This window comes from Huiozyma naganishii, chromosome 10 (genome assembly GCF_000348985.1).
Source record: "Huiozyma naganishii CBS 8797 chromosome 10, complete genome".
NCBI lineage: Eukaryota > Fungi > Ascomycota > Saccharomycetes > Saccharomycetales > Saccharomycetaceae > Huiozyma > Huiozyma naganishii.
In genome coordinates, this window is record NC_035931.1 from 44,183 (window position 1) to 66,717 (window position 22,535).

The 22,535-nt window shown below is 49.4% G+C and overlaps 14 protein-coding genes and 1 non-coding gene across 15 annotated transcripts; 8 read left to right on the forward strand and 7 right to left on the reverse strand.

Moving 5' to 3' along the window:
- Nucleotides 1–51: 51 nt before the first annotated feature.
- Nucleotides 52–1,155, reverse strand: DSK2 (ubiquitin domain-containing protein DSK2; the record flags this gene model as incomplete). The annotated part of the gene is made up of 1 exon (XM_022610020.1): nucleotides 52–1,155. The coding sequence occupies one exon, from the start codon at nucleotides 1,153–1,155 to the stop codon at nucleotides 52–54; it is 1,104 nt and encodes a 367-aa protein (XP_022466357.1).
- A 181-nt stretch (nucleotides 1,156–1,336) lies between these two features.
- On the forward strand, nucleotides 1,337–4,381 carry BUL1 (ubiquitin-ubiquitin ligase BUL1; the record flags this gene model as incomplete). Its single annotated transcript, XM_022610021.1, has 1 exon — nucleotides 1,337–4,381. The coding sequence occupies one exon, from the start codon at nucleotides 1,337–1,339 to the stop codon at nucleotides 4,379–4,381; it is 3,045 nt and encodes a 1,014-aa protein (XP_022466358.1).
- A 168-nt stretch (nucleotides 4,382–4,549) lies between these two features.
- RCE1 (CAAX prenyl protease) lies at nucleotides 4,550–5,503 on the forward strand (the record flags this gene model as incomplete). The annotated part of the gene is made up of 1 exon (XM_022610022.1): nucleotides 4,550–5,503. One exon carries the CDS (start codon nucleotides 4,550–4,552, stop codon nucleotides 5,501–5,503), a length of 954 nt encoding a protein of 317 aa, XP_022466359.1.
- Nucleotides 5,504–6,084: 581 nt separating this feature from the next.
- On the forward strand, nucleotides 6,085–7,206 carry SCS7 (fatty acid alpha-hydroxylase; the record flags this gene model as incomplete). The annotated part of the gene is made up of 1 exon (XM_022610023.1): nucleotides 6,085–7,206. One exon carries the CDS (start codon nucleotides 6,085–6,087, stop codon nucleotides 7,204–7,206), a length of 1,122 nt encoding a protein of 373 aa, XP_022466360.1.
- Nucleotides 7,207–7,866: 660 nt separating this feature from the next.
- On the forward strand, nucleotides 7,867–7,938 carry KNAG0Jtrna2Q. The gene has a single exon. It is a non-coding gene; the product is annotated as a tRNA-Gln (tRNA).
- Nucleotides 7,939–8,534: 596 nt separating this feature from the next.
- On the reverse strand, nucleotides 8,535–9,731 carry KNAG0J00330 (alkene reductase; the record flags this gene model as incomplete). Its single annotated transcript, XM_022610024.1, has 1 exon — nucleotides 8,535–9,731. One exon carries the CDS (start codon nucleotides 9,729–9,731, stop codon nucleotides 8,535–8,537), a length of 1,197 nt encoding a protein of 398 aa, XP_022466361.1.
- A 685-nt stretch (nucleotides 9,732–10,416) lies between these two features.
- RRN9 (Rrn9p) lies at nucleotides 10,417–11,784 on the forward strand (the record flags this gene model as incomplete). Its single annotated transcript, XM_022610025.1, has 1 exon — nucleotides 10,417–11,784. One exon carries the CDS (start codon nucleotides 10,417–10,419, stop codon nucleotides 11,782–11,784), a length of 1,368 nt encoding a protein of 455 aa, XP_022466362.1.
- A 104-nt stretch (nucleotides 11,785–11,888) lies between these two features.
- Nucleotides 11,889–12,518, reverse strand: TMA23 (Tma23p; the record flags this gene model as incomplete). Its single annotated transcript, XM_022610026.1, has 1 exon — nucleotides 11,889–12,518. The coding sequence occupies one exon, from the start codon at nucleotides 12,516–12,518 to the stop codon at nucleotides 11,889–11,891; it is 630 nt and encodes a 209-aa protein (XP_022466363.1).
- Nucleotides 12,519–12,664: 146 nt separating this feature from the next.
- On the forward strand, nucleotides 12,665–13,987 carry PRP24 (U6 snRNP complex subunit PRP24; the record flags this gene model as incomplete). Its single annotated transcript, XM_022610027.1, has 1 exon — nucleotides 12,665–13,987. The coding sequence occupies one exon, from the start codon at nucleotides 12,665–12,667 to the stop codon at nucleotides 13,985–13,987; it is 1,323 nt and encodes a 440-aa protein (XP_022466364.1).
- Nucleotides 13,988–14,034: 47 nt separating this feature from the next.
- Nucleotides 14,035–14,931, reverse strand: PPA2 (inorganic diphosphatase PPA2; the record flags this gene model as incomplete). Its single annotated transcript, XM_022610028.1, has 1 exon — nucleotides 14,035–14,931. The coding sequence occupies one exon, from the start codon at nucleotides 14,929–14,931 to the stop codon at nucleotides 14,035–14,037; it is 897 nt and encodes a 298-aa protein (XP_022466365.1).
- A 156-nt stretch (nucleotides 14,932–15,087) lies between these two features.
- On the forward strand, nucleotides 15,088–16,500 carry KNAG0J00380 (uncharacterized protein; the record flags this gene model as incomplete). Its single annotated transcript, XM_022610029.1, has 1 exon — nucleotides 15,088–16,500. One exon carries the CDS (start codon nucleotides 15,088–15,090, stop codon nucleotides 16,498–16,500), a length of 1,413 nt encoding a protein of 470 aa, XP_022466366.1.
- Nucleotides 16,501–16,591: 91 nt separating this feature from the next.
- On the reverse strand, nucleotides 16,592–17,161 carry CUE1 (Cue1p; the record flags this gene model as incomplete). Its single annotated transcript, XM_022610031.1, has 1 exon — nucleotides 16,592–17,161. The coding sequence occupies one exon, from the start codon at nucleotides 17,159–17,161 to the stop codon at nucleotides 16,592–16,594; it is 570 nt and encodes a 189-aa protein (XP_022466367.1).
- A 157-nt stretch (nucleotides 17,162–17,318) lies between these two features.
- Nucleotides 17,319–17,861, reverse strand: SAP30 (Sap30p; the record flags this gene model as incomplete). Its single annotated transcript, XM_022610032.1, has 1 exon — nucleotides 17,319–17,861. The coding sequence occupies one exon, from the start codon at nucleotides 17,859–17,861 to the stop codon at nucleotides 17,319–17,321; it is 543 nt and encodes a 180-aa protein (XP_022466368.1).
- Nucleotides 17,862–17,969: 108 nt separating this feature from the next.
- On the reverse strand, nucleotides 17,970–18,887 carry KNAG0J00410 (putative endodeoxyribonuclease; the record flags this gene model as incomplete). Its single annotated transcript, XM_022610033.1, has 1 exon — nucleotides 17,970–18,887. One exon carries the CDS (start codon nucleotides 18,885–18,887, stop codon nucleotides 17,970–17,972), a length of 918 nt encoding a protein of 305 aa, XP_022466369.1.
- Nucleotides 18,888–19,063: 176 nt separating this feature from the next.
- Nucleotides 19,064–22,198, forward strand: TPS3 (trehalose 6-phosphate synthase/phosphatase complex subunit; the record flags this gene model as incomplete). Its single annotated transcript, XM_022610034.1, has 1 exon — nucleotides 19,064–22,198. The coding sequence occupies one exon, from the start codon at nucleotides 19,064–19,066 to the stop codon at nucleotides 22,196–22,198; it is 3,135 nt and encodes a 1,044-aa protein (XP_022466370.1).
- Between the last annotated feature and the right edge of the window lie 337 nt (nucleotides 22,199–22,535).

A 22,535-nucleotide genomic window follows, 5' to 3' on the forward strand; every position in this document is an offset into this window, starting at 1 on the left:
CCGTCGCTGTAGTCCTGCTTACTGTGTTTCGTGTGCTTCACATGCTTCTGCTCAGACGTCGCCGTTGAGTAGTGCGTCGAGGGCGCCCTGAAGGGATCCGCCTGCGCGTCTGAGAGCGGCGACGTTTCTGTCGAAGTCGGAGAAGCCCATGTCGTTTAGTTGTCTGAGTTGCTGCTCGTAGCGTTCCTCTGGGGGACGTGTATCCTGTGGTGCCGCCGCTGGTGCCGTGGCGCCGTTGCGCGACATCGCCTGCATGAATGCTGCCGCATCGAATCCCGGTGCCGACTGGAATGGTTGTGCTGCAGGAGCTGGCGCCCCACCAAACAGCGACGAGAAGGGGTTAGCACCTGCTGGACCAGCTGCACTTGCATTTGTACTTGTATTTGTAGGTGCCCCCGTGTCATCACCGCCTGGGGCAGGGAATGCGTTTGGGTCTGCACCGCCAGCACCAGCGCCAGAACCTTGCATCATCTGCGAGAACTGCATGGACTGCCTGACCATATCCGGGTTGGTGAGCATCTGTCTGAACATGGGCGATTGAAGCATCTCTCTTGCCTGCGGCCCCATGGCCTGTAGTTGTGGGTTCGATTGGATGAGGAAGTCGACCATCTGCGGGTTCGAGAACATCTCGTTCATCTGAGACTGGAAAATCGGGTTCTCGAGCATTGAGAGGATCTCCTCTTGCGATTGTGGACCGCCGGGCCCACCACCAGAGGTCAACCCGCCGTCCGGACCGAACATATCCGCGGAGGGCATGGGCAGGTTGTACCCTGCGTACCGCGCGCTCGTCAGGTCCGCTAGAGGGTTGAACCCGGGCTGCTGTCCAGCTGCCATGGAGGCTCCAGCAGCTGGGGCAGTGCCCGCCGTACCTGCAGCAGTAGTAGCTTCGCTACTACTGCTACTACTGCCAGCACTCTTCGCCCCACCACTCTTCACAAGGTGCACCGTGTGCCCGTCCGTGATCTTGTACTCCTCGAGCGTCTGCGCGTCCTTGAGGATCTTCCCCGAGTAGATCAGCCGCTGGTTCTCGACGGGCACGCCCGCAACGCCCGCGACGAGTTCCTTGAACTGCGCGACGGTCGTTTCACCTGGTTCCGACGCGACCGCGACGTCCCACCTGTTCTGGCCCTGTTTCACGCCCACTGTGATGCCCATTTCGATGTCTCGTTGCGTTGTAGTCGTCCCCATCGTGTCCCAGGTCGTGTCCGTCGCAGTGGCGAATTGTAACTTTTACTTTAAATTCAGAAGAAGTCGAAGACGACGACGACGTTGACATGTTACGAAGAGGGCGACAGAGCTGGTTGCGTCGGTGTGTGGACCGGTTGCGCAAGACGGTATGTTGATTGGAGAGTCGCCAATTGCTGCGGGAGCGAGTGAGCGGCCCGCGTTGCGGTCCGCCGTGTCCTCGACACAGGAGTCCCGGTCGAGGGGCAGGCAGCGCGGCGGGGCCGCCGCCACTGCCGCAGGTCCACCTACAGGTGCCAAAACGTCTTGGATCCGCAGTGCATCCACTTCGAGTCTCAGACGGCTGCAGAGAGGTCCCCCACATGCGCATGCCGGGCCCCATACGCCAGGCTCGAATACTTCCGGGGCTGCGAATCCGCAATTGTTGGTCACTAGATCTCACATCAGTCAGTCGCCGAGGCCCAAGGACGTCGAAATCAGCGAGATGGGGCCCCTGCCGCCGTCATTGGCGCCCTGGGGCGGGTACGCGGACATGATAGACCATCCGAAGCAGGATGAACAGCGACACGGTCACACTCACGCTCACGTTCAGGGCGCTGTGAACGGTGGTGACTATGACGATTATGACGAGAGCCTCGTGCTGGACGTTCTGCCCTCCTTTGAAATGTACAACGCACTGCACAGGCATATACCACAGGGCAACGTCAACCCGGATAGACACGACTTCCCGCCCACGTACGGTGAAGCTGCAGAGTTGCAAAAGGGACGTGGTGGTAGCAGTGGTAGTAGTAGCAGGGTAGGGATCGCGGGGGACCCAGCGGGTCTCAGCAGAACACTCTTGCCCACAACAGCACCAACTTTATCCATGGAATCGACAATCAACAGTCTGCGACCACTGTCCACGCAGCATATGCAGATTGGCATGCCTGAAGGAACCTCCGTGGGACCAGGGAACGGTGGCAGTATTAGAGGACTACCCGCCAGGTCGGTGAGCGAGGATATGATCCAGGATGATGTGAACGAGAACGACAACATCGCCATTGACAAACTGTACACGCTGCCCAAGAAGGCCACACCGATCAATATCGACATCAAGATCACGAAACACGCCTCATTACCCCCGCAGAAACCAGAGGACGAGTCCATCCTCAAGGAGTACACCTCAGGGTCGCTGCTCCACGGGTACTGCACAATAGAGAACAAGGGGACCGTCCCCTTGAAGTTCGAAATGTTCTACGTCACATTGGAGGCCTATACCTCCGTGATCGACAAGCAACGAGGGAAAAGAACCGTGAAAAGGTTTTTGAGGATGGTCGATCTCAGCGCGTCCTGGTCGTATACGAATATAGATTTGGGCACCGGGTTCCGAATGCTCCCAGGGTCTGTAGACTACGACAACACGATATTGGGACTCAACAATAACAGGATCCTTGAGCCGGGTACAAAGTACAAGAAATTCTTTGTGTTCAAACTGCCACGACAACTGCTCGACGTCACATGTAAGCAGCAACACTTCGCTCACTGCCTGCTGCCACCCAGTTTTGGGATAGACAAGTATAGGAACAATTGCAAATATTCAGGAATTAAAGTCAACAACGTGCTGGGTTGCGGTCACTTGGGGTCGAAGGGGTCCCCCATTTTGACGCTAGACCATGTTGACGACGATCTGTCCGTCAATTACACCGTGGACGCAAGGATCGTGGGGAAGGACATGAAGACGCAGATGCTGAACATAATGAAGGAAAGGGAGTACAATATTAGGTTCATACCTTTCGGGTTCCATTCCTCCTCCGTGGGTGAGAGAGACCCCTCGCGACAGCTGCGAGACATCATGTTGCTGATTGAGGAACGGCTAAGCGCTTTGAAGAAAGTGTTCCAAAGATTGGAGAAGAACGAGCCTATTAAAAATTCTGACATCAATGGGACAGAACTGGCGGGAACATTAGAAGAGGACACTGTGGCGCTGGACACGCGAGGTATCCTTGAAAGGAAAATGAACCAACTACAACTTCAAAACAACAACACTCTGACCCAAAGAACCGCTTCACCCTTTGACGACATCGAAAAATCGGAGCCGAGGGAACCCCTGGTGGAGTCCGAGTTGAACTACCGCTTGAAGTCCAAGTCCTCCTCAAAGATAGGCTTGTTTTCAGGGTTCCGTTCCAACAGTTCACAAACACTGTCCTCCGCGAATGGCAGTACGACTGGTGGATCCACAGCGAGCATGGAAAAGCCGAGAAAGACGGACAAATCCGGGCTCATCCTCGTCGCGTCAAAGATTCCCGTGAACTCTTTGCCCTACTGGTCGCCTTCTCTATTGCGTAAGACGAACAAGTTTGAGAAACAGACGAGAAGCGCACAAGAAAACTGGGAACGTATGAGGAACTCTATCACTGAAGAGGAGAAGACCCCCTTGAAGAACCTCACATTGAACCTCACGTGTCTTCAATCCAATAACAGCATGGAGCACGAGCCACCGCAGATCCAATCTGTGACCACCGAGTTGGTGATAGTAACCGGGATGTCCGAGAATTCCGTGCCCATACGGTTAAACGCGTCGCTTTTGATGAACAGTGACAAGATCCATAACATCAGCGAGCAGTTCCGCGTGTATTTGGACAAGATCGAGAGTTACGCCGTAAAGTTTAGAGAGAACAGAGACAAGTTGAACGAGCTGTACAACAAGAACAGCAGGATCACGCAACAGCGCATCTTGCAATTCACAGACTTCATCCCCAGTTCAATGTATAACAACGTTGAGAGTCTGTCGAATTTGAAGGTGAAAGTGCAAACGCTAGGGCACGTGTTCAAGAAGCAGACCGATACGCTACGAGACGATTACATATCTCCAACTGCGTCCAAGACTAGTCTCCAGGGGCTCGGCGGTGGTGGTGGTAGCGGTAGTGGCTCGAACAGTGGTAGCAATACACCACATTTACCCCATGTGAAGCAGCCGACGTCCGCTAAATTCGCAGAACAAATTGTGCGGCAGTGGGTCAAGAAGGCCGACGCGCATTTTGAGCGGGAAATCAACGTCAACCTGGAGTACAACACAAACCTCGTGGAGACGCTCGTACCCAGCTTCGAGAGTTGCCTGTGTTGCCGTTTCTACTGCGTGCAAGTACACATCAAGTTCCACCACGCGGGGAGTGTCGAATTGAAGATACCCGTAACCGTACGGCACTTCGAGTGCTGACTGGATAGGTGCACCGCCATATACTATATAGAGCTATACATTGGGGACGTCTCGTTCCCGCGAACAGGGCATCATATCCATAATAATTTTTAATCACTAAATCTCAATTGCTGTCGTAGTGGCCTACTTAGCGAGACAAGAGCTGTCCACGACGTTGAAGCCTGCACAATGTTGAGGCTCTGTCTGCTGTTGTACATCTCCGTTTCGTACGTGTTGGCGCTGTATTTTGCGCCGGAGGATGTGTCCGATTACAAGACGAAGCGGGACGACCCTCGGGTCATCAAGGCGCGGATGAGACAGATCGTCAAAGTGACCATACTGAACGTGGTCGTCGTGCCGCTGGTAATCAGCTTGTGTTCCACCTCGGGGGTGACCTTCAAAGGTGCGTTTCTCGATCTTGGGATCCTTCCGGGCCACTACATTGCCCGTGGTGGACAGTGGGATCTTGCCTCTTACGTGCGGGACATCTGGCGGTGTCTCGTGCTGGTCAGTTTACTGTACGTGGGTCCCCTAACGGACGCTGTTCTGTGTGCTGCTCTTACTGGTGTACCGGCGAAGCAGATCTGTTCGGATCTGTGGGGCCAATTCAACGACGTGTGGGGGGTGAGAAACTACTTGTTCGGTCCCATCAGTGAGGAGCTAGTGTACACTTCAATGTTGCTCACCACGTACATCTCGCTACAGGGTCCAGAAGCTGATCCCCTGACGCTTCAGAGATTGTTGTGGCAGCCCTCCGTTTACTTTGGGATAGCTCACTTGCACCACGGCTACGAGATGTTCGCCAGCGGGACTTTGACCCTGTGGCAGATCGGGGTGACCGTTACGTTCCAGATGCTGTACACTACTGTTTTTGGTGCGCTGACAAACTACGTGTTCCTGCGCACGGGGGGGAACCTGTGGGCATGTATCGTGTTGCACTCGTTTTGCAACTTCATGGGGTTCCCGCAAGGTTCTGAAACGACGTTCCAGTTCACGATCTTGACACCGGCGAGAACAAAGAGGGGCGCGGCCCTTGTGTCCCTTTGGAACACCCTCTACTACATACTGCTACTCGTCGGGCTTTTACTGTTCTACTTCGCTGCTGGTGGGCTGGTCACCAACGAGCACTCGTTGCAAGTGTGACAGAGAGCGAAGCCGTGTCCATACGGAGACGGGAGAGTGTTTATGCAAGGAAAACTGCACAAGTAAGCACAAAACCCCGCTAAACGAGGACGCAAACCGTGCCTCCCGCATTGTAGCGTGAAGCCCGCGGGGGTCGCCCCGCGCGGGAGGCTTTCTGTGGGGCGTGGCGCAAAAACCGCGCAGTTGCAGCTCGAAAAGGGGGAAACAACTGAGGAAGAATGTCACTGCGACCGTGTACCTGTCGCCGCGGTGAAGTAAGCAACAGCACCGGTCCTCTGCTGTCCTTTGCTGTCCTCTGCTGCTGCTGCTGCTGCTGCGTCGTATAACGACGTCCGTGCAAAGCGACGCAACTTCCCAAAAGGGAAATATTCTGAGGATTTACGCTTTTCTTCGAGAAATTTATCGCGTTTTGCCGAAAATGGAAATCCAGGTTTTCCTCTTTGTGCGCGTCGTCTCTGTGCACTGGTATAAAAAGGCCAGCGAGGTTGGTCTGGATAGTCCAGTTGCTGCTCGTGGTTCTTTGTGTGTCTTCCAGCTTTCCCAGAGCACCACTTATCGCAGCTTTCTCCCCCACGACAAGAATGAGCAGCAATTCCAGGACTTTGGAACTGGTCAGCAAGGACACTGTTGCCTCGCACAACCAGAAAAACGACGCTTGGGTCGTCGTACAAGGCAGGAAGGTCGTTGACATTTCTGCCTATATCAGAGAGCGTCCCGAGAAAGAGGAGCTTTTGCTGTCTTTGGCAGGGAAGGATATCACGGACCGGAGCCACGAGTTCCCCGGGTTGAACGCGGATGACCATCTCGTGGGGTACTTGGCGACAGATTTGGAGGAAAAAGAGTTGTTGTCAAACAAGGACCACAAAGTTGAGGTCAAATTGGAAGGTGGTGAAACTTTCGACTCTTCCACTTTCGTCAAGGACTTGCCCACGGAGGATAAGTTGAGTATTGCCACGGACACAAAACGTGATTACCAGAAACATCATTTCCTGGACTTGGAAAAACCGTTGATCCCTCAAGTGCTGTTCGGGAGCTTCACAAAGGACTTCTACGTCGATCAGATCCACAGACCAAGACACTACGGGAAGGGTTCCGCCCCACTGTTTGGGAACTTCTTGGAACCAATCTCGAAGACCGCATGGTACGTCGTCCCCATCGTCTGGGGGCCCGTCGTCCTTTACTTCCTCGGGAGATCATTAAAGGGGATACACCCTATCTTTGCCCTAATGCTCTTCGCACTGGGTGGGTTTGTATGGACTTTGATCGAATACTGCATGCACAGATTCCTGTTCCATTTCGATGACTGGCTACCAGAGAACAACGTCGCCTTCACCATCCATTTCTTACTCCACGGTGTACACCACTACTTGCCCATGGACGGTTACCGTCTAGTGGTCCCACCAGCTTTGTTTGTCGTCCTGTGCACTCCATTTTACAAGTTGGTCTTCAAACTGTTACCCCACTACGTGGCCTGTGCCGGGTTCGCAGGCGGTATGTTCGGCTACATATGCTACGACTTGATCCACTACTTCTTACACCACTCGAAGATGCCAAAGTTCATGAGGAAATTGAAGCAGTACCACTTGGAGCACCACTACAAAAACTACCAATTGGGGTTCGGTGTCTCTAATTGGTTCTGGGACAAAGTGTTCGACACCTACTTGGGCAAAGACGCTCCAATCTCCCCAATGAAGTACGATTAGTGGACCGCTTTTCACAGGATATTGTTTTTTTTATCATCATCTTAGCTTCGAAGTTGCCACGCTTCCCGCCTCTGATAAATGTTAGTTTCTTTCATTCACCCTAACTCAAAGGCAATTGTACGACTTTTATTTATATATCATGTTTTTGTATAAAACAGTATGTTGTTTTAACAATGAAATAAATGTTATGACTATCAAATCGGTGATGGATGTACTGCGTGGGAGAAGTGGTTTGCTTCTAGGGCCAGCATCGTTGAAGAAATGCCCCTATTACGCTTCCTATCTCGCTAGGAAAGGCAAGTTTTAAATGAGTTAAAATATCACATTAGAGTTAAGCAAAAGCGTGAAAAAGTGCAGTTTTGTAGTGTTCCTCTGTTGTACACCAGAGTTTGTAACGATAGAGCTGAAGCTTTTCTAAACTCGGGTCTTTACGAATGTGAAGTAGCTAGGAAAACAAAAAAACGCTGTATCCAACCTATCTATCGTGTTTATTAAGCCATTTCCACCACCAGATATAATATTTATTAACTATAAGTCTATCTGTGCCAATTACAAAAAACACCAGACCACATTTCACAGCTCAAACATAAAACATAGTAAAAAAGCGTGCTGTAATTTGTGGAACAAAATAATGTGCTAAAATCCAATTTTTCGAAGTTCGGTCCTATAGTGTAGTGGTTATCACTTTCGGTTCTGATCCGGACAACCCCGGTTCGAATCCGGGTAGGACCTTTATTTTTTTGGCTTTTTTGAAGCGGCCTGTAGAATTCCTTAATATATGAGTAATGACACTAGTGTGCCCGGTAGTTTTACCGTAGCCTGATTATCATTTACTCAGTTAGTCTTGCCCTATTATTTTTTGTTAGTTCATATTTAGAAAAGTGTCAAAACCTGAAACAATTATGCAAGTTCTGGTTATATATGTTTAGGAATATTTGTAGGGTGCACCTAGTAAACAATTTCCTCAGCCTGATTCACAGTGCCTGGTGCTGTTCGTATAATTGGAAGTGGCCAGCAAGCTATATTCAGGGACCCCCGCAATTTGATTAAAAAAATTCTATGTAGAAGTTTTAAAATTACAGTCATCATCTGCCATGATTTAGAACAGAACTCTTTTATGTGCTGGGGCATGAAGAATCAAATTATCGTCCTTGTCTTGTTACTTCTCTTTTGAAGTTCTGCGTCATTTTGTTTCTTTATGTGTACTTTTCTGCTTAGTTTACTATACATTAAAAGTTTATAATCAAAAGGAGTACAACTAAATAAAAAAAAGTTCACAGACAATACAATTTGAAAGTACGTTATTCTCCGTAAAGTTCAGGAATCAGTCACTTCCATCCCCAATTAATAGCTTCTTCAAACGTTGGATAATCAGTATATCCCTCCTTTGTATGTGTGTAAAAAGTGGACCTGTCGTACTTGTTCAGTGGGAGACCTTCCCTTAGACGCTCTACTAAATCGGGATTAGCGATATAGAATCTACCGTAAGCGATCAAACTCCTATTGTTCTCTAAAGCTTTCTTAGTCTCAGCTTCCTGTAGAGTAAAATTGCCCGCTCTGATGACCACACCCTTCCAAACAGAATAGATGTAATCATTAGTTCCCGTTACATCGGCAATATCGTCGTAATCAGCGAGCGGTGCACTAACACGAGGTTCCACAACGTGAACATACGCCGCGGGTTTCCCGTTATTGGCTCTCTTTTGTAATTCACCTAAAAGTAAAACGTACGTTGCTAGAAGAGTCGGATCAGAACTTCCTGACATGCCATTAAATTTACTGTAAGGGGAAATGCGGACCCCCATTTTCTCCCACCCAATGGCCTCGGCAATACCATCTATAACTTCCAGGGGAAACCGTATTCTATTCTCTATCGTGCCACCGTATTCATCGGTTCTTTTGTTCGTTACAGGGTCCAAAAATTGGTTCAAAAGGAACCCTGTTGCACAATGGACCTCCACCCCATCCGCGCCTGCTCCAATTGCATTTCTAGCGGCTTGCACATAATCAGCAATGTACTGTTTCATCTCGTCCTTCGTTAGACCATGTAAGGGATTCCCGCATTCTTTAGCTGCCCTCTCCGAGTTTTCATCGAAGTACACACCTGGAGAGGGAGCATCAAACCGTAGATTATCCCTCTTCAGGTTTGCAGGGGACCCACGTCTTCCTTGGCTGATAAGTTGCAACCAGACAAAGCACTTATTGTCGTGTATCCTTTTGAATATCTTTGTCCATTCGTCAATCTGTTCCTTCGTCCAAATCCCGGGTGCGTGGTCATGCCCGCCTGCCTGTGCGCATGGAATGACACTCTCTGTAAAGATCAGAGTACCAGGTGTCTTGGACCGTTGGTCGTAATACTCAAGGGCCAGCTGCCTGTTTGGGACCAAACCCGGGTATTCGGCCCTCATTCTTGAAAGGGGGGCCATTACGGCCCTGTGCTCCAATTGCACATTCCCTACTTTAATGGGCTCAAACAACTTCGTGTCCTTCCAAGCAAGGGGTTCAACTCCTTTGAGGAAAGCCATTGATGTTCGCTATCCCTCGTAACTCGTACCATCATGGGGAGAATATCGAGAGTCGAGTCAAAAACTAGAAGTTGAAACTAAAGATCTCCCATCCTTATATACAATTCTCAAGCAGAGCAGGTTGCCCTGGAGGGAGAGAAACCTCTTGAAAAGTCCTTCGACGGAGGGCTTGTTCTGTTGGGATGTGCCAGCCACGGCCGAGATCTCGGAGAACGGCTCGTGATATTTTCCGGCTCAATTTAGGTCCCGATGGCTACCTTCAGAAGGTCGTAGGGCTACAGACAGCATTAACTTTTAGACACGATGCACCGTGCAGTCAACTATTACCGCAAGAGACAGGAAGGTGGATTGGTAGTTGGTATGTTGGTTTCAGTGTCTATCGTAGTCCAGCTACTAAGACCCATCAAAAGCAAGCGGAAAAATAAAGCACAAGCACACATCCTCTAGCACGGACTACCACCTCATATCCACATGCCCCCCAGAGAGACGGTGCTCAGCGCCAACTGCCCTTCTCAGAGGACAAGGCATCGAGAGGTGAACAAAATAATAGTAGTAATAGCAAGAAAAAAATATATATACGCGAAAATTATCTAATTGCTTAGACGAAGTATGAGAGAAGAGGTGGTCCGCAACACCACTGTTAGGTCTCATACAGGGTGGCATTCTCTTCCACAAGGTTCCCAGCATGAGTGATGACACCTCTGCTGGAGAAAGCGAGCGACTCGAGGACGGTCCCGGACGGAATGCGGACTCTGTCCCGAGCAATGACAAGGAATTGAAAAAAATAGACCGAGAGCAACAACAAACCATTGACAGCGCTCACGAATTGCTCACAACTTTGGAATATGCTCATAGAAATGATCTCCCATTGCATCTGTACTCGTCATTTCTTTTGAAGAAGCTGTTGTGCAGGGCAAACGAACGGAAACATGCGTACGAGGTTAACAAATTCATTCAACATAATATAAAGGACAGTTGGGTCAGTTGGCCTAATGAGAACACAGCGATAAATCCACAGACAGATACGATATACGAAGATACCCCCACGAAACGAGGGGGCAGTAACCAACCAGCGGGGGCGGTGGTGGACGATCCGATACGACCTGGTGAAGTATCTGAAAGAGCACTTCGACACGCCGCTCGCCTGTTAAATATCGAAATGAATGCCGTTTGGCAGCAAGGTCTGAGCAGATCTGCGCGCATTGCAGGCACTTCCTTGGATGTTGATAAATGCGAAATGCCCGTAGAGCTTTCCTCACGCGTTATCGGGAAGTTGGATCATCTCTTCGCAGGGTTAAACCACAAGATTGCCCAAAAGAATAAAATCTCCATATCTAACGATCCTGAGGCACCAGTGAGACATATCTCCGATTTGGAAGCTGTTCAGGAACGTGACGATACTACAAGGGTAAATCAAGATACAAAACTAACCTACCACGACATAATTGAACGCGCTTGCGAGATGAACGAAGATATGAAGGACATCTATATGAAATCTTTGGAGTTGTACCACGACATACCGAAACAGTACAGAAAACAGCAATTCAAGCTACCGAAAAAGGTCCTGAAGCATTTTAGGTATAAACATGACAGAACGCCGCATTTGAGGGCTATGTGCGATACCATGAAAGACAAGGAATACGTCCCGATCAAACGGCTTCTTAATGACGCAAGCTTGAACACCGAGGAGAGGACTCTGCTGAAGACGTTCCAGAGTAATGATGTAGAACACAATTTGAACAAAAAATCGTTTCTTCTAATCAAGTATAATCAAGAACGGTGGGAACGAAGTCGGAATGGCTGCGAGGATGAGGACCCGGCAGTGAAAGATACAAAGAATGGACCGAAACAGAAACAACAACAGAAAGGAGATTTACCACCGGATATTTCGACACTACCAATACGGAAATTCACACCGTACCTAGACGAGGACGCTGAAGTAGACGAGGACGAGTACGGCATAGCAGACTGTTTAGTGACACTACCCAGACGACATTGTAACAATAATAATAGTAATAATAATAATATTAATGGTGATAATATACCAAAGTAATGTACAGTCATTTTATAGAAGTATGGGGACGAATGGATATAGTGATGAATTTATATATATAGATATATGCTGCATTAATGATGAAAACGTTTTCATCTTGATTATCATTTCTTGTGCTTCTTTGCTGTCTTATGCTTCTTCTCGCTCCTGTGCTTCTTCTCGCTCCTGTGCTTCTTTTCGCTCTTGAGCTTCTTTTTTGCATGCCTTTTTTCCCGTTTCTTCTCCTCTTTGATTTCGTCTTTCTTGTGCCTCTTGTGATGCTTCTTATCCTTCTCCTCAGAGTCTCTTGATCTCTTTTTGCTTTTCTTCGACTTGTTCCTACTCTTCTCTTCGTCCCCAACTACAACGTCCTTAGGAGTTTCTGTTTCCCTCTTCAATCCGATGGTTCCCTTCAACCCTTCACCTTGCACGAACCACTGGTATAACGGGGAACTCTGCTTTGATACAGCGGAACCAACAGCTTTGTTCTGTTTAAAGACAATGCCCTCGCCCTTCTTTTCACTTGTAGTCACGTCCAAATTCTTCAAATGGCCGTCAAACAGTCTCTCCCACCATGCCTCGCTGTCATCATTACCGGGTGTCGTCCCCAAACCTTTCTTATCTCTCTTGTGTTTCACCAAGATGGGTTTCTTCAAGCCGCCTGTCTTGAACGCCTCACCTTCCTTCCACCCGTATGCCTTCAAGTATTCTTTGCTATCTATCCTTCTAACATCCTTTGTACCAATATCAGCCATACTCAAACCGCGCCCACACCCAGTATTCAAACACCGAAAGATTACTGACCCAATGTCATCGATGAGTTCGATATATATTAGTGAATAACTAAAGGAAAATTTTTTTAGTATGTCATAAAGCGCAACGCTAAGGGCATCACACCAAAATGAAGAATAGTCTCGCGGAGACAACAAAGAGGAGGCTTCCAGACGACGATGAGGGGACATCCAAGGTGGATAAACGAGTTAACCAAGACTACAAGAGATCGAGGGATCTGAATTGCGTTATAGTAAGGAATTTACCCAAAAGTTCCAACCAGCACAAAATAAGGAAGCTATTCCAGGATTGTGGTGAGATTAAGCACATCGATGTGTGTGAATCTGAGGATAAGACAACCAGGATATCTAAAATAGAATTTTGCAATTACGACGAGACTCTAAGTGCGCTAACAAAAACTTTAAAGCAAGTCGGAGCAAAACGTATTGAGGTCTCGATCTACAAAGATAGCACCTTATGGATAACAAACTTCCCGCCCGGTTACACTGCAGTAGATATAAAACTGCTGTTTTCTGAACTTAACAAATCTGTCCTTTCTGTAAGGTTACCGTCCTTAAGATTTAACGCAAACAGACGGTTCGCATACGTTGATTTGTTGTGTCCTGAAGATGCTCAATATTGCATCAGTGCATTAAATGGGAAAGATATCGATGGGTACTCCCTTGTAATAAAGGTTTCGAACCCGTTGGAGAGGACGAAAAGAACAGACGCGGCCGTTGTAGAGAGAAGAGAAATATTTGTCAGAAACTTGGATGCGCAGACGATCACCGAGGAGCAATTGAGACTGGCGTTTGCTGGGTTTGGTAGCATTGAAGGTATTCGTATTCCAAAGGGCCCTGATCATGAAACATCCGGGGATTTGAAGAATGCCTGTGCATTCATAACGTACAAGATTCACGAGGAGGCCCTTGCTGCTGTATCATTGAACAACACTGACCTGAACGGAAGGACTATAACAGTTGCGCTGGCAGATCGCAAGTCGTACTTGGAACGGCAGGAAATCAAACACATCCTCAACAATAGCAACAGCGGTAGATCTCTCAATATCTTTTCGTTATACCCACTGTCAGACAGGGTATCCAAAGAACAAATCAGGATTCTTCTGAAAGATAGTTGTTCTGTAGAGACAGAGAGCATAAAAGATATATTCCTTGTCACCGATTTGAAAGGTGCATTGGTAGATTGCAATGATGATAAAGTAGCGGCTAAGTGTATTATGAAGCTTGATAACACAACGTTTCAAAACAAAACTATCAACTGTGGTTCAGTGAACGACTTGAAAAACAGCGGGAGAGGGAAACCTACTCGTCATCAAAGACCAGCTCTGTTGGAAGTGAGACCACAGACAGTTACGGAAACGAAAAATGAAGAGCCAGTCTCTAAGCCCCAGATGTCCAACGATGATTTTAGAAAAATGTTTCTGGGGAAATGAGACAGACAAACCATTATTATATACAGGTAAATGTTTAAGAACGTACATCAATTGGCCAGCTTCCCGTTTTTAATAAAAAACCATTTATCAACCTCATTAGGAATCCCCACTGGTTCATGAAAGTCGTCATCTAGAGTCACTCCCTCGCCAGCTCTGCGGGTGCACGGCAAATCATTCACTTTAGTATCAAGATTATTACAAACTAGTTTTGACCACGCGTCGTGGCACTCCCTAATAACACCCATTGTATGCTCTGCATCACAATATTGTCCATTGAGAGCAAATTTATTCTCTGGTTTCCCGCTAGGAATCTTGTAATTTTGTAACCATTCTCTTGTTGCTTCAAGCAACTTAGGCATGTACGTTTCCACATCATGTAGACTATCTATCTTTGTAAAAAGGGGATCTTTCTCGTTAATTACTATGACCTTCCAATCGAGCTCATCATCGTCAATGAGCGCTATTGATCCCAATACTTTGACTCTTGCGATAGTACCCGTGGGCAATATAGCGGACCCTATCTCGCAACAATCAATAGGATCATTGTCACCTTTAAGGCCATCAAGACCGCCTGTTGGATCTTCCCAAGTCTGCGGGATTGCCCCGTAATTATGGATGTATCCCTTAAATGGGAACAAATTGTTTACAAACCTAGCTTTCCCCTTCTTCGAGTCCTGCATAATCGGGTTAAAATCTTGCTCTTTGGACACCTCAAACTTTGCATTGGACCACCGAGGAATCTCCACAAGCATATTGACTGTATTCCCACTGATACCGATAGGCAAATCGTGGAACCATGATCCAAGCTCGCCATTAGGCATCTTAAGGTACTGCCTATAGTTAAGGGAGAACTTGGCCCCTCGGGAAACCGTGGAAAAAGATGCCTCTCTTTGTAAGTGTGAGCGAAGTACCGATAATCGCCTAAAGGCTTGTCGTTGCAACATGGTGCATGTATTGTACTTCTTTTACTGCCGAACCAACAGAGCTATTGGCAACTTCCTTCATTGAAAGCCTCATCGATTTTTCTCAACTTTCATTTTAAGTTGATGATTGTTCCAACAGATGGTGCAAACGAAGATCCTCGCCTCTTTGTTGACCTGATGGAGCATACCCCAGTTAGGAGATGGTGCAGCCTAGATGGGAGGGCATTGGAACCAAAGTTGAGTATCCTGCAGGTGAAAAAACTGCATGTATACGACTTCGATAACACTCTTTTCCGGTCACCGAATCCCAACGAAGCGCTCTACACTTCGCGACTCTACGGTAGTGTAATGCAGCCAGACACTCCGCAGAACGTTGGGGGATGGTGGGACAATCCGTATCCGTTAGAAGTTGCAGCAAAATTACTGGAGAGCTCAGATGATCCCTATCTGTATTGGAATAAGCGTATGTTGAATTTGGCTGCGTTATCCAATTCCTCGCCAGATACGTTATCCATTATACTGACAGGAAGGAAAGAGAACCGTTTCAAAGATGTGTTTCAGGATATTCTGGCGATAACACTGGATAAATTCCCTGAGTTGGAAATAAGTTTAAGATTCAACGCTGTATGTTTGAAGAAGTTTAGGAAACTTGATAAGAAACGTGACATTAAGACTCTATCCACGCTCAAATATAAGACAGACCTGCTGGAAGATTTTTTGAAGACGTACCACAAGATAGAGGAAGTTACGATTTACGACGATCGGATTAATCAGGTCAATTCATTCAAAAGCTTTTTCAGTAAGAACGCAAACAAGAAGAAATGGCCCCAATTGAAACAGTGGTTTATCGTCCCCGTACCGCCTGAATGCAGTTTCCTACCTGTCCCATTGGAGGTTAAGTTTATTCAGTATCTTATTAGTGAGCACAACAAATCTTTGACAAATACGCGGAAAGAAAAGAGGTACTCCCTTCTTTGGACGCATAAGCGACTGGCGTATGGCCTCCGATTACGAGACCAGATATCCTTGTTGAGTGAGACGGTGGCTCACCTTAAGAACACCGTGTACAAAAACGGTCAAGACCTTCAGATCAAAAACTTGGCCAATAAATCTCTGTCGATCCCCATCACAAAACTTCGTGAGTTTATTTGGAAGCAACATATCAATGATTGGAAGGGCAATCTTAAATTAAATGGTGGGAAAGATATCTCTGCGTTTCTTACCATCTTGCAAAAATTCTACGACAATCCCTCCTTGACATTTGAGTTCGATTTCTGTTTGCATGAGATTGGGATCGAGACTCTAGACGTGGTTGACAACGATGGCCCAGTGAGTTTGAACCTATACTTATCGATGACCCCCACGGGCAAGAACAAGGAAAGCTTCTACACGGTGTTCAACCGGTACTTGGTTTTACCGCCCATTGACACGATCGCGACGCCGGTAGTTCGCAATGTCAACGCTATTATCAACGAGATTCCTGAGAATCCTGACATCGTATGGAAGCGGTACACTGGTCCACCGATCAAAATCACGACCACGTTGCAAGCTACGGCTCAGATGTCTACGTATATCATACGAGATCGTTAGATGGCGGCGGTGGCCGTGGAGCCCTTGCGGAGTGTCGTATGTGTCTTGTGAAAGGGCGTATATATATTGCATATATGTATGTGTGAGTGCGTTAGTCTATTAGAGATGCGAGTTGCTTATCGGACTGCAAAGTCTGTTTCATGGTCTGTCTTGCCTTCCACACCATGTACCTCTTTCTCTGTTTCAAGTCGAGTTCGTTGAAGGGCACGTTTTCGTCGAACTGGTCCGAGTCGTGGACGTCGAACTTGACCATGAGGTTGTCCGGCTTGATGTTGGATCTTTTCCTCGGGTCCGAGGAGGTCCCGCTTCCCGGTTGAACCCCGCGGTCCGTCTGTGGTTGCGCCTGGACAGGGAACTCGCCGTTGAAGTATCTCTCCACGACGGTCTCGACGGACCCCTGGTTCTGGTTCAGTGCTGCTCTGATCTGATCCGGGGACATACTGGTGGCCACGGCCTGCACTCTTTGGACCTGTACCTCTAGTGCCCTTGCGGAGGCACGGTTTGCTCTGTCCCTACCTGCCGCGACGTTTGCGTTCGTTGCCGGTTGTTGGTCTGTTGCGAGCCTTTTAGTCGACGGGTGAGATTCCGAGCTGTTGAGGAACCATTTCACGACGAGGAACCCTACTACGAACGTAATAGCTGCTGTCAAGGCAGAGTTCATTCTTGGTACTGTCGAAAGGGAGGAGGGATCACTTGTTCGATGTTACTTGAGTTTCTAAGAGTGCAACGAGTTTTGATTAGTGAATAATATAATATGTAATAGCAGAGTGTGTGGTATGTATAGTAGACGTGTAGATGTAGGTTCCGGAGCGCTGGGGTCACTTCTTGAACTCCATTTTGAACTTCTTGTTCTGGTTCTTGACTTTGTAAATGAAATGTGAAATCAGGTCCTGCTCTTTGGCCTGGTATGCGGTGAAGTGTCTCTGACAAGCGGATGCGAGGACTGCCTTCTGTACTCGTGGGCCTCTCGGGTCGGCCTTGTCCCTCTTGTAGGAGAAAGTCTTCTCCCCGAGGGGCGATCCGAGGAGGTACCCAGCCATAGTGAGGTTATCCGCGACGTCCAACTCAAAGGTGTCTCTATACTTTCTGAGGAACTCGTCCGAGTACCTCTCGAAGTCGAGTGGTTGACCGGGCCCGTTGTTCCCCTGAGCGAGCCTTGGGTGGTTGTTCGTGATGTGCGTGCGCACGAGGTCCCTCAGGTACTGCTGCTGTGCGGATGTGAGTTTGTTTGCGCCGTTGCCATTGGTGTTTGCCGAGGCGTTTGCAGGGGTGTTAGCAGGACCGTTACTGTTCCCACCCCGCTGCTGTTTCGAGGGTCCCGTTGCTCTTGATTCGGACTCGCTGTTGGAGTGGCGTGCCATTGCTTGGTGGAGTTGTGTCGCGCAGTTCCTGTTGCACCTTCAGTCAAGAGAGTGTAGTGTTTAAAAAGAGATGCAGTTGTAGATAAGATATACAGAGGTATATGTGGGCTACACGATGTTGTAGAAGGTGTTGTAGTTGTTGCGGATGGTTCTGCTGAGCAGTGACGGGTCCTCTCCCAGCTGGCTAGCGAGCCATTGAATTGTCTCTGCGAGGGAAGCGTCTGCCTCGGCGATTGTCTCTTCGCGGGAGGGATCCAAGAACAGATCCGTCTCTACGAGGAGGGAACTGCGCGGTACACGGGTGTAATCGAGTCTGCGTGATACTCCAGGGCCTACACTCACGTACAGTTGTTCCCCCGGGAACGACACGGTCCAATGGGTCTGTAGGAATTGTAAAGACCCACTGTACGAATGCAACATGACGCGCACGTTGCTCCCCTGGAGCACTCTTGTACAGCACTCCCACGCGAGTTGCTGGCATCTCACGACGTGGAGGGACACTGGCAGTGAGTGTGTGCGGGCGTAGAGAAGACAGTGTTCCAATACGGCCGTCTGGTGTGCGATATCAACACGGTACGTGTGATTGTGGAGATGAAGCCGTCGCGCCCTATCGAGCCCGACCTCACCGACGCAGACCGGCCCGCTACTAGTGCTGCCGCTACCACTGTCAAGTGACAGTGGAAGTAGTAGTCTCAACGGTGCGGGATCTGGCAACTCGTCAATCACTCCCTGGGGAAGCACCTCTGCCCCCGCCTCTGCCCCCTGCGGTTGCAAGACCCGCTCGTAGTGTTCACGTTTACTCTGTGGCCCAGCTGCGCCGCAGTACACCGTGTGAGCCTCCCAGGGATGCACCCCCAAGCCGTACCTCCAGTGTCCTCCAGCAACAAGAGCCATGTCCCTGGGCCCTGTTGCCATCACTACCCTCGGGACCCCGCCACCCCCGCCATCGCCCCCGCCATCACCACCCCAGTGACAGTGCGCGTCGCACAGCACCCCGCCGTCAACGGCGCCCCGTCCCAGTTCCATCCGACTCCCTGTAGCGACGCGGGGGTCAGATCGAGGGGTTGCTTCTTTTGGAATGTGTCGTGTGTATATATATATATATATAGTGGGGGGGGGAAGGTGGCGGTTGTTGCTTCCATTCCTCTTCCTCTCTGCTGCTGCTGGTAGATCGGTATACAGATACACATACGGACAGGGCGATGACGATTATTGTAGCGTCGCTGTTCCTGCCATACCAGCCGCAGTTTGAAGTCGATGACGACGAGTTGTTGCAAACGCTGGACGATTCCGTGGTCGATATCGACCCTGAACAGCTCACGCGGTTGCGGTCTGCGTCGCCAGCGCTCAATCAAGACATCAGGAACAAGTCCCAGGACTCGCTGTTGGAGAACTACACTCTGCCCAGGATCAAATCTGCCACGGCGATTGACCAGCTTATGTCCTCGGATGAGTTTATGAAGAATCTGACGGCAAACGCTTCCAATGCTAACACTCCAAAGCATCGCAAACCGTTTTACAGGATTGGTGGAGCTTCAGCTGCTCCTGGTGCTGGCGCTGGGTCCCAGCAGCAGCCCCTGCAACAACCCGTCCCAGGGAATGCAGCGAAGAATTCATCCGTGGAGAACTTCTTCTCCGCGTACAATTCAAACAGCGCCACTTCGCTGATGGATTTGCCTCAGGGTGGGAACCCACACGCCCCCTTGGGGATCGCAGCGCCAGTGGCGGCTCCACCGGGGGACTCCACGGCTAGTCTGCTCAAAAACGTCAACAGATCTTTGCTCAAACACTCCATCCTCAACAAACACTCGATGTCATCGGGGAACGTGCCCACGCTCAAGGACGGCAGACCGCCCACGATCGTCACCCCGAGATCCAGGGCCGCACAGCAGCCCCAGCAGCGCAGACCTCCTTCTCAGCCGGCTCAAACACAACCGCAAAAGAAAGTCGGTGACGAAGAAACCCCCACTGGTGACCTCCACTACAATGTGCCCAAGTTCGGAGGATTTTCCAAGAAGAACCTGGACTTGAAATTGAAAATCAAGTCCGCAAACCCTCAAGCGGCGTCTCAAGAACTGTTCAAAAAAATTCCTTGGAAGATCGTAGACACAATCAAGGGCAATGGGTCCCTCAAGAACGCTATCAACCAGGCGCTCGACGAAGAGACCATCAAGGAATCCGTGCAATGGGTCGGTACCATGGGACTCCCCACGGATGAGATCCCAGAGGAAGTCTTGACGGAGATCCAGCATACGCTCACGGACCAGTATGGATGCCACGCGATCCTTCCGGACGATTTCGTCTTCGATGGAGGGTACCACAACTTCTGCAAGCAGATCATGTGGCCTACTTTCCACTACCAGATCCCAGACAACCCGAACATGAAGGCGTTCGACACGCACTCGTGGGGGCAGTACGTCAAGTTGAACGAGATGGTCGCTCAACAGATCCTCGCGCAGTATAAAGTGGGGGACACCGTTTGGATCCATGACTACCACTTGATGCTCGTCCCCCGTATGGTCAGGCGCGAGTTGCCGGACGCCCGGATCGGGTTCTTCCTCCACGTGTCGTTCCCGAGCAGCGAGGTGTTCCGGTGTCTAGCGGAGCGTGAAACCATCCTCGACGGGATCCTTGGTGCTAACTTCGTCGCGTTCCAAACGCAGGAGTACCTGAGACATTTCCTCCAGACCTGTAACAGGATCCTCATGGCCGATGTCACGGTCCCCGATAGGGAGATAGAGTACAACGGGCAGATCACCTGCGTCAAGTCCATCCCGATTGGGATCGACCCCTTCAGCCTTCAATTACAAGTCATCAAGGATGAGCGTGTAGCCAACTGGAGACAACTGATCAGGGAGCGGTGGGGTGGCGTCAAACTGATTGTGTGCAGGGATCAACTGGACAGGATCAGGGGTCTCATCAAGAAATTACTCTCTTTCGAGCAATTCCTCAAGGACAACCCTGACTACTTCGGCAAAGTGACGCTGTTGCAAATCTGCATTGGGAAGGAGAACGACATGGACTTGAAGAGACAGATCATGCTCATCATCGACAGGATCAACTCGCTCGCGCCATTGCACATCGGCGCGTCCCCACCGGTGGTGTTCCTCCACCAAGACCTCGACTTCGAACAGTACCTCGCGCTGAACTGTGAGGCGGAGATGTTTTGGGTCAACTCGCTGCGCGAGGGGATGAACTTGACTTGCCACGAGTTCATTGTCTCCACGATCGAGAAAAACGCTCCATTGATGATTAGCGAGTTCACAGGGAGTGCATCGCTCTTAAGGCAGGGGGCAGTTCTCATCAACCCATGGGACATCAAGGATGTCTCCCTCAAAATAAAGGTGTGTCTCGAGGCCTCTCCAGTGAAGAAGAAGTACCGGTGGAAGAAAATGATGAAGAGTATTATTTCGAATGACTCGGAGTCTTGGATCAAGTTGAACTTCCAAAATATTTACTCGACGTGGGAGTACACGCAGGAGAGGACCACTGTGGCGAAGTTTTCGTACGAAAATTTGCTCAGGGACTACAATAAGACGAGCAAGCAGTTCTTCTTGTTCAAAGTCTCGCAGCCGCCGACCTCGCACATGATCAAAGTGTTGGGTGACCTTGCCTCCAAGAATATCGTCTATGTGATCAACTCGTTCTCTAAATCGATTATGGAGATCCTTTACAACCGTGTACCGAATCTGGGGCTCATTGCGGAGAACGGTGCGTACGTGAAGGTTGACGGTCAAAAATGGCACAACATGGTGGACCAGATCGACTGGAAGAACGAGGCTGTGAAGATCTTCGACGACAAAGTGGAGCGGTTGCCCGGTTCCTACTACAAGATCTCGGAGTCGATGATTCGGTTCCACACGGAGAACGCGGAGGACCAGGACCGTGTCGCGAGTGTCGTCGGGGACGCCATCGCGCATATCAACACCGTATTCAGCGAGTCCGACATCCACGCGTACGTGCACAACAACGTCGTGTACGTGCAACAGATGGGGCTTTCGCTCACGGCGATCAAGTTCCTGTTCCGTTACTACAACAGTGCAACGGTACCTGCAGCTACTGATGACGACGTTGCCGCCGGTAGCGCCCCCGTGCAGACCGCCGAGGAGGTTGAGGAGGGCAAGTCGCAGACGCCGATCGACTTTGCGTGCATCACGGGGTCCACGTCGCCGATCATCGAGCCCGTGTTCAACTTCGTCAAGGAGGAGATGGAACAGGAGCACCTGCAGTGCGGTCACACGGTCGTCTACGGGAACGTCACGTCCACGAACGCGCTGGAACACGTCAACGGGCTCAACGGGCTCTTCAACATCCTGCAGAAGCTGTCCAAAGTGTGAACGCGTCTATGTATCTACTCTATTCTACTTCTTCTACTACTACTACTAAAACTACTCTACTACTACTACTATTTTTACTAATCAAATACTACTAGTCTACTAGTCTACTAGTTTTCCACCTCTAGTCTTCTACTACTTCTTCTAGTACATGTAGTCTACTTCAATTACTCTATTACACTTAGTCTACTACTTCTAGTCTACCACCTCTAGTCTTCTACTACTTCTTCTAGTACATGTAGTCTACTTCAATTACTCTATTACACTTAGTCTACTACTTCTAGTCTACCACCTCTAGTCTTCTACTACTTCTTCTAGTACATGTAGTCTACTTCAATTA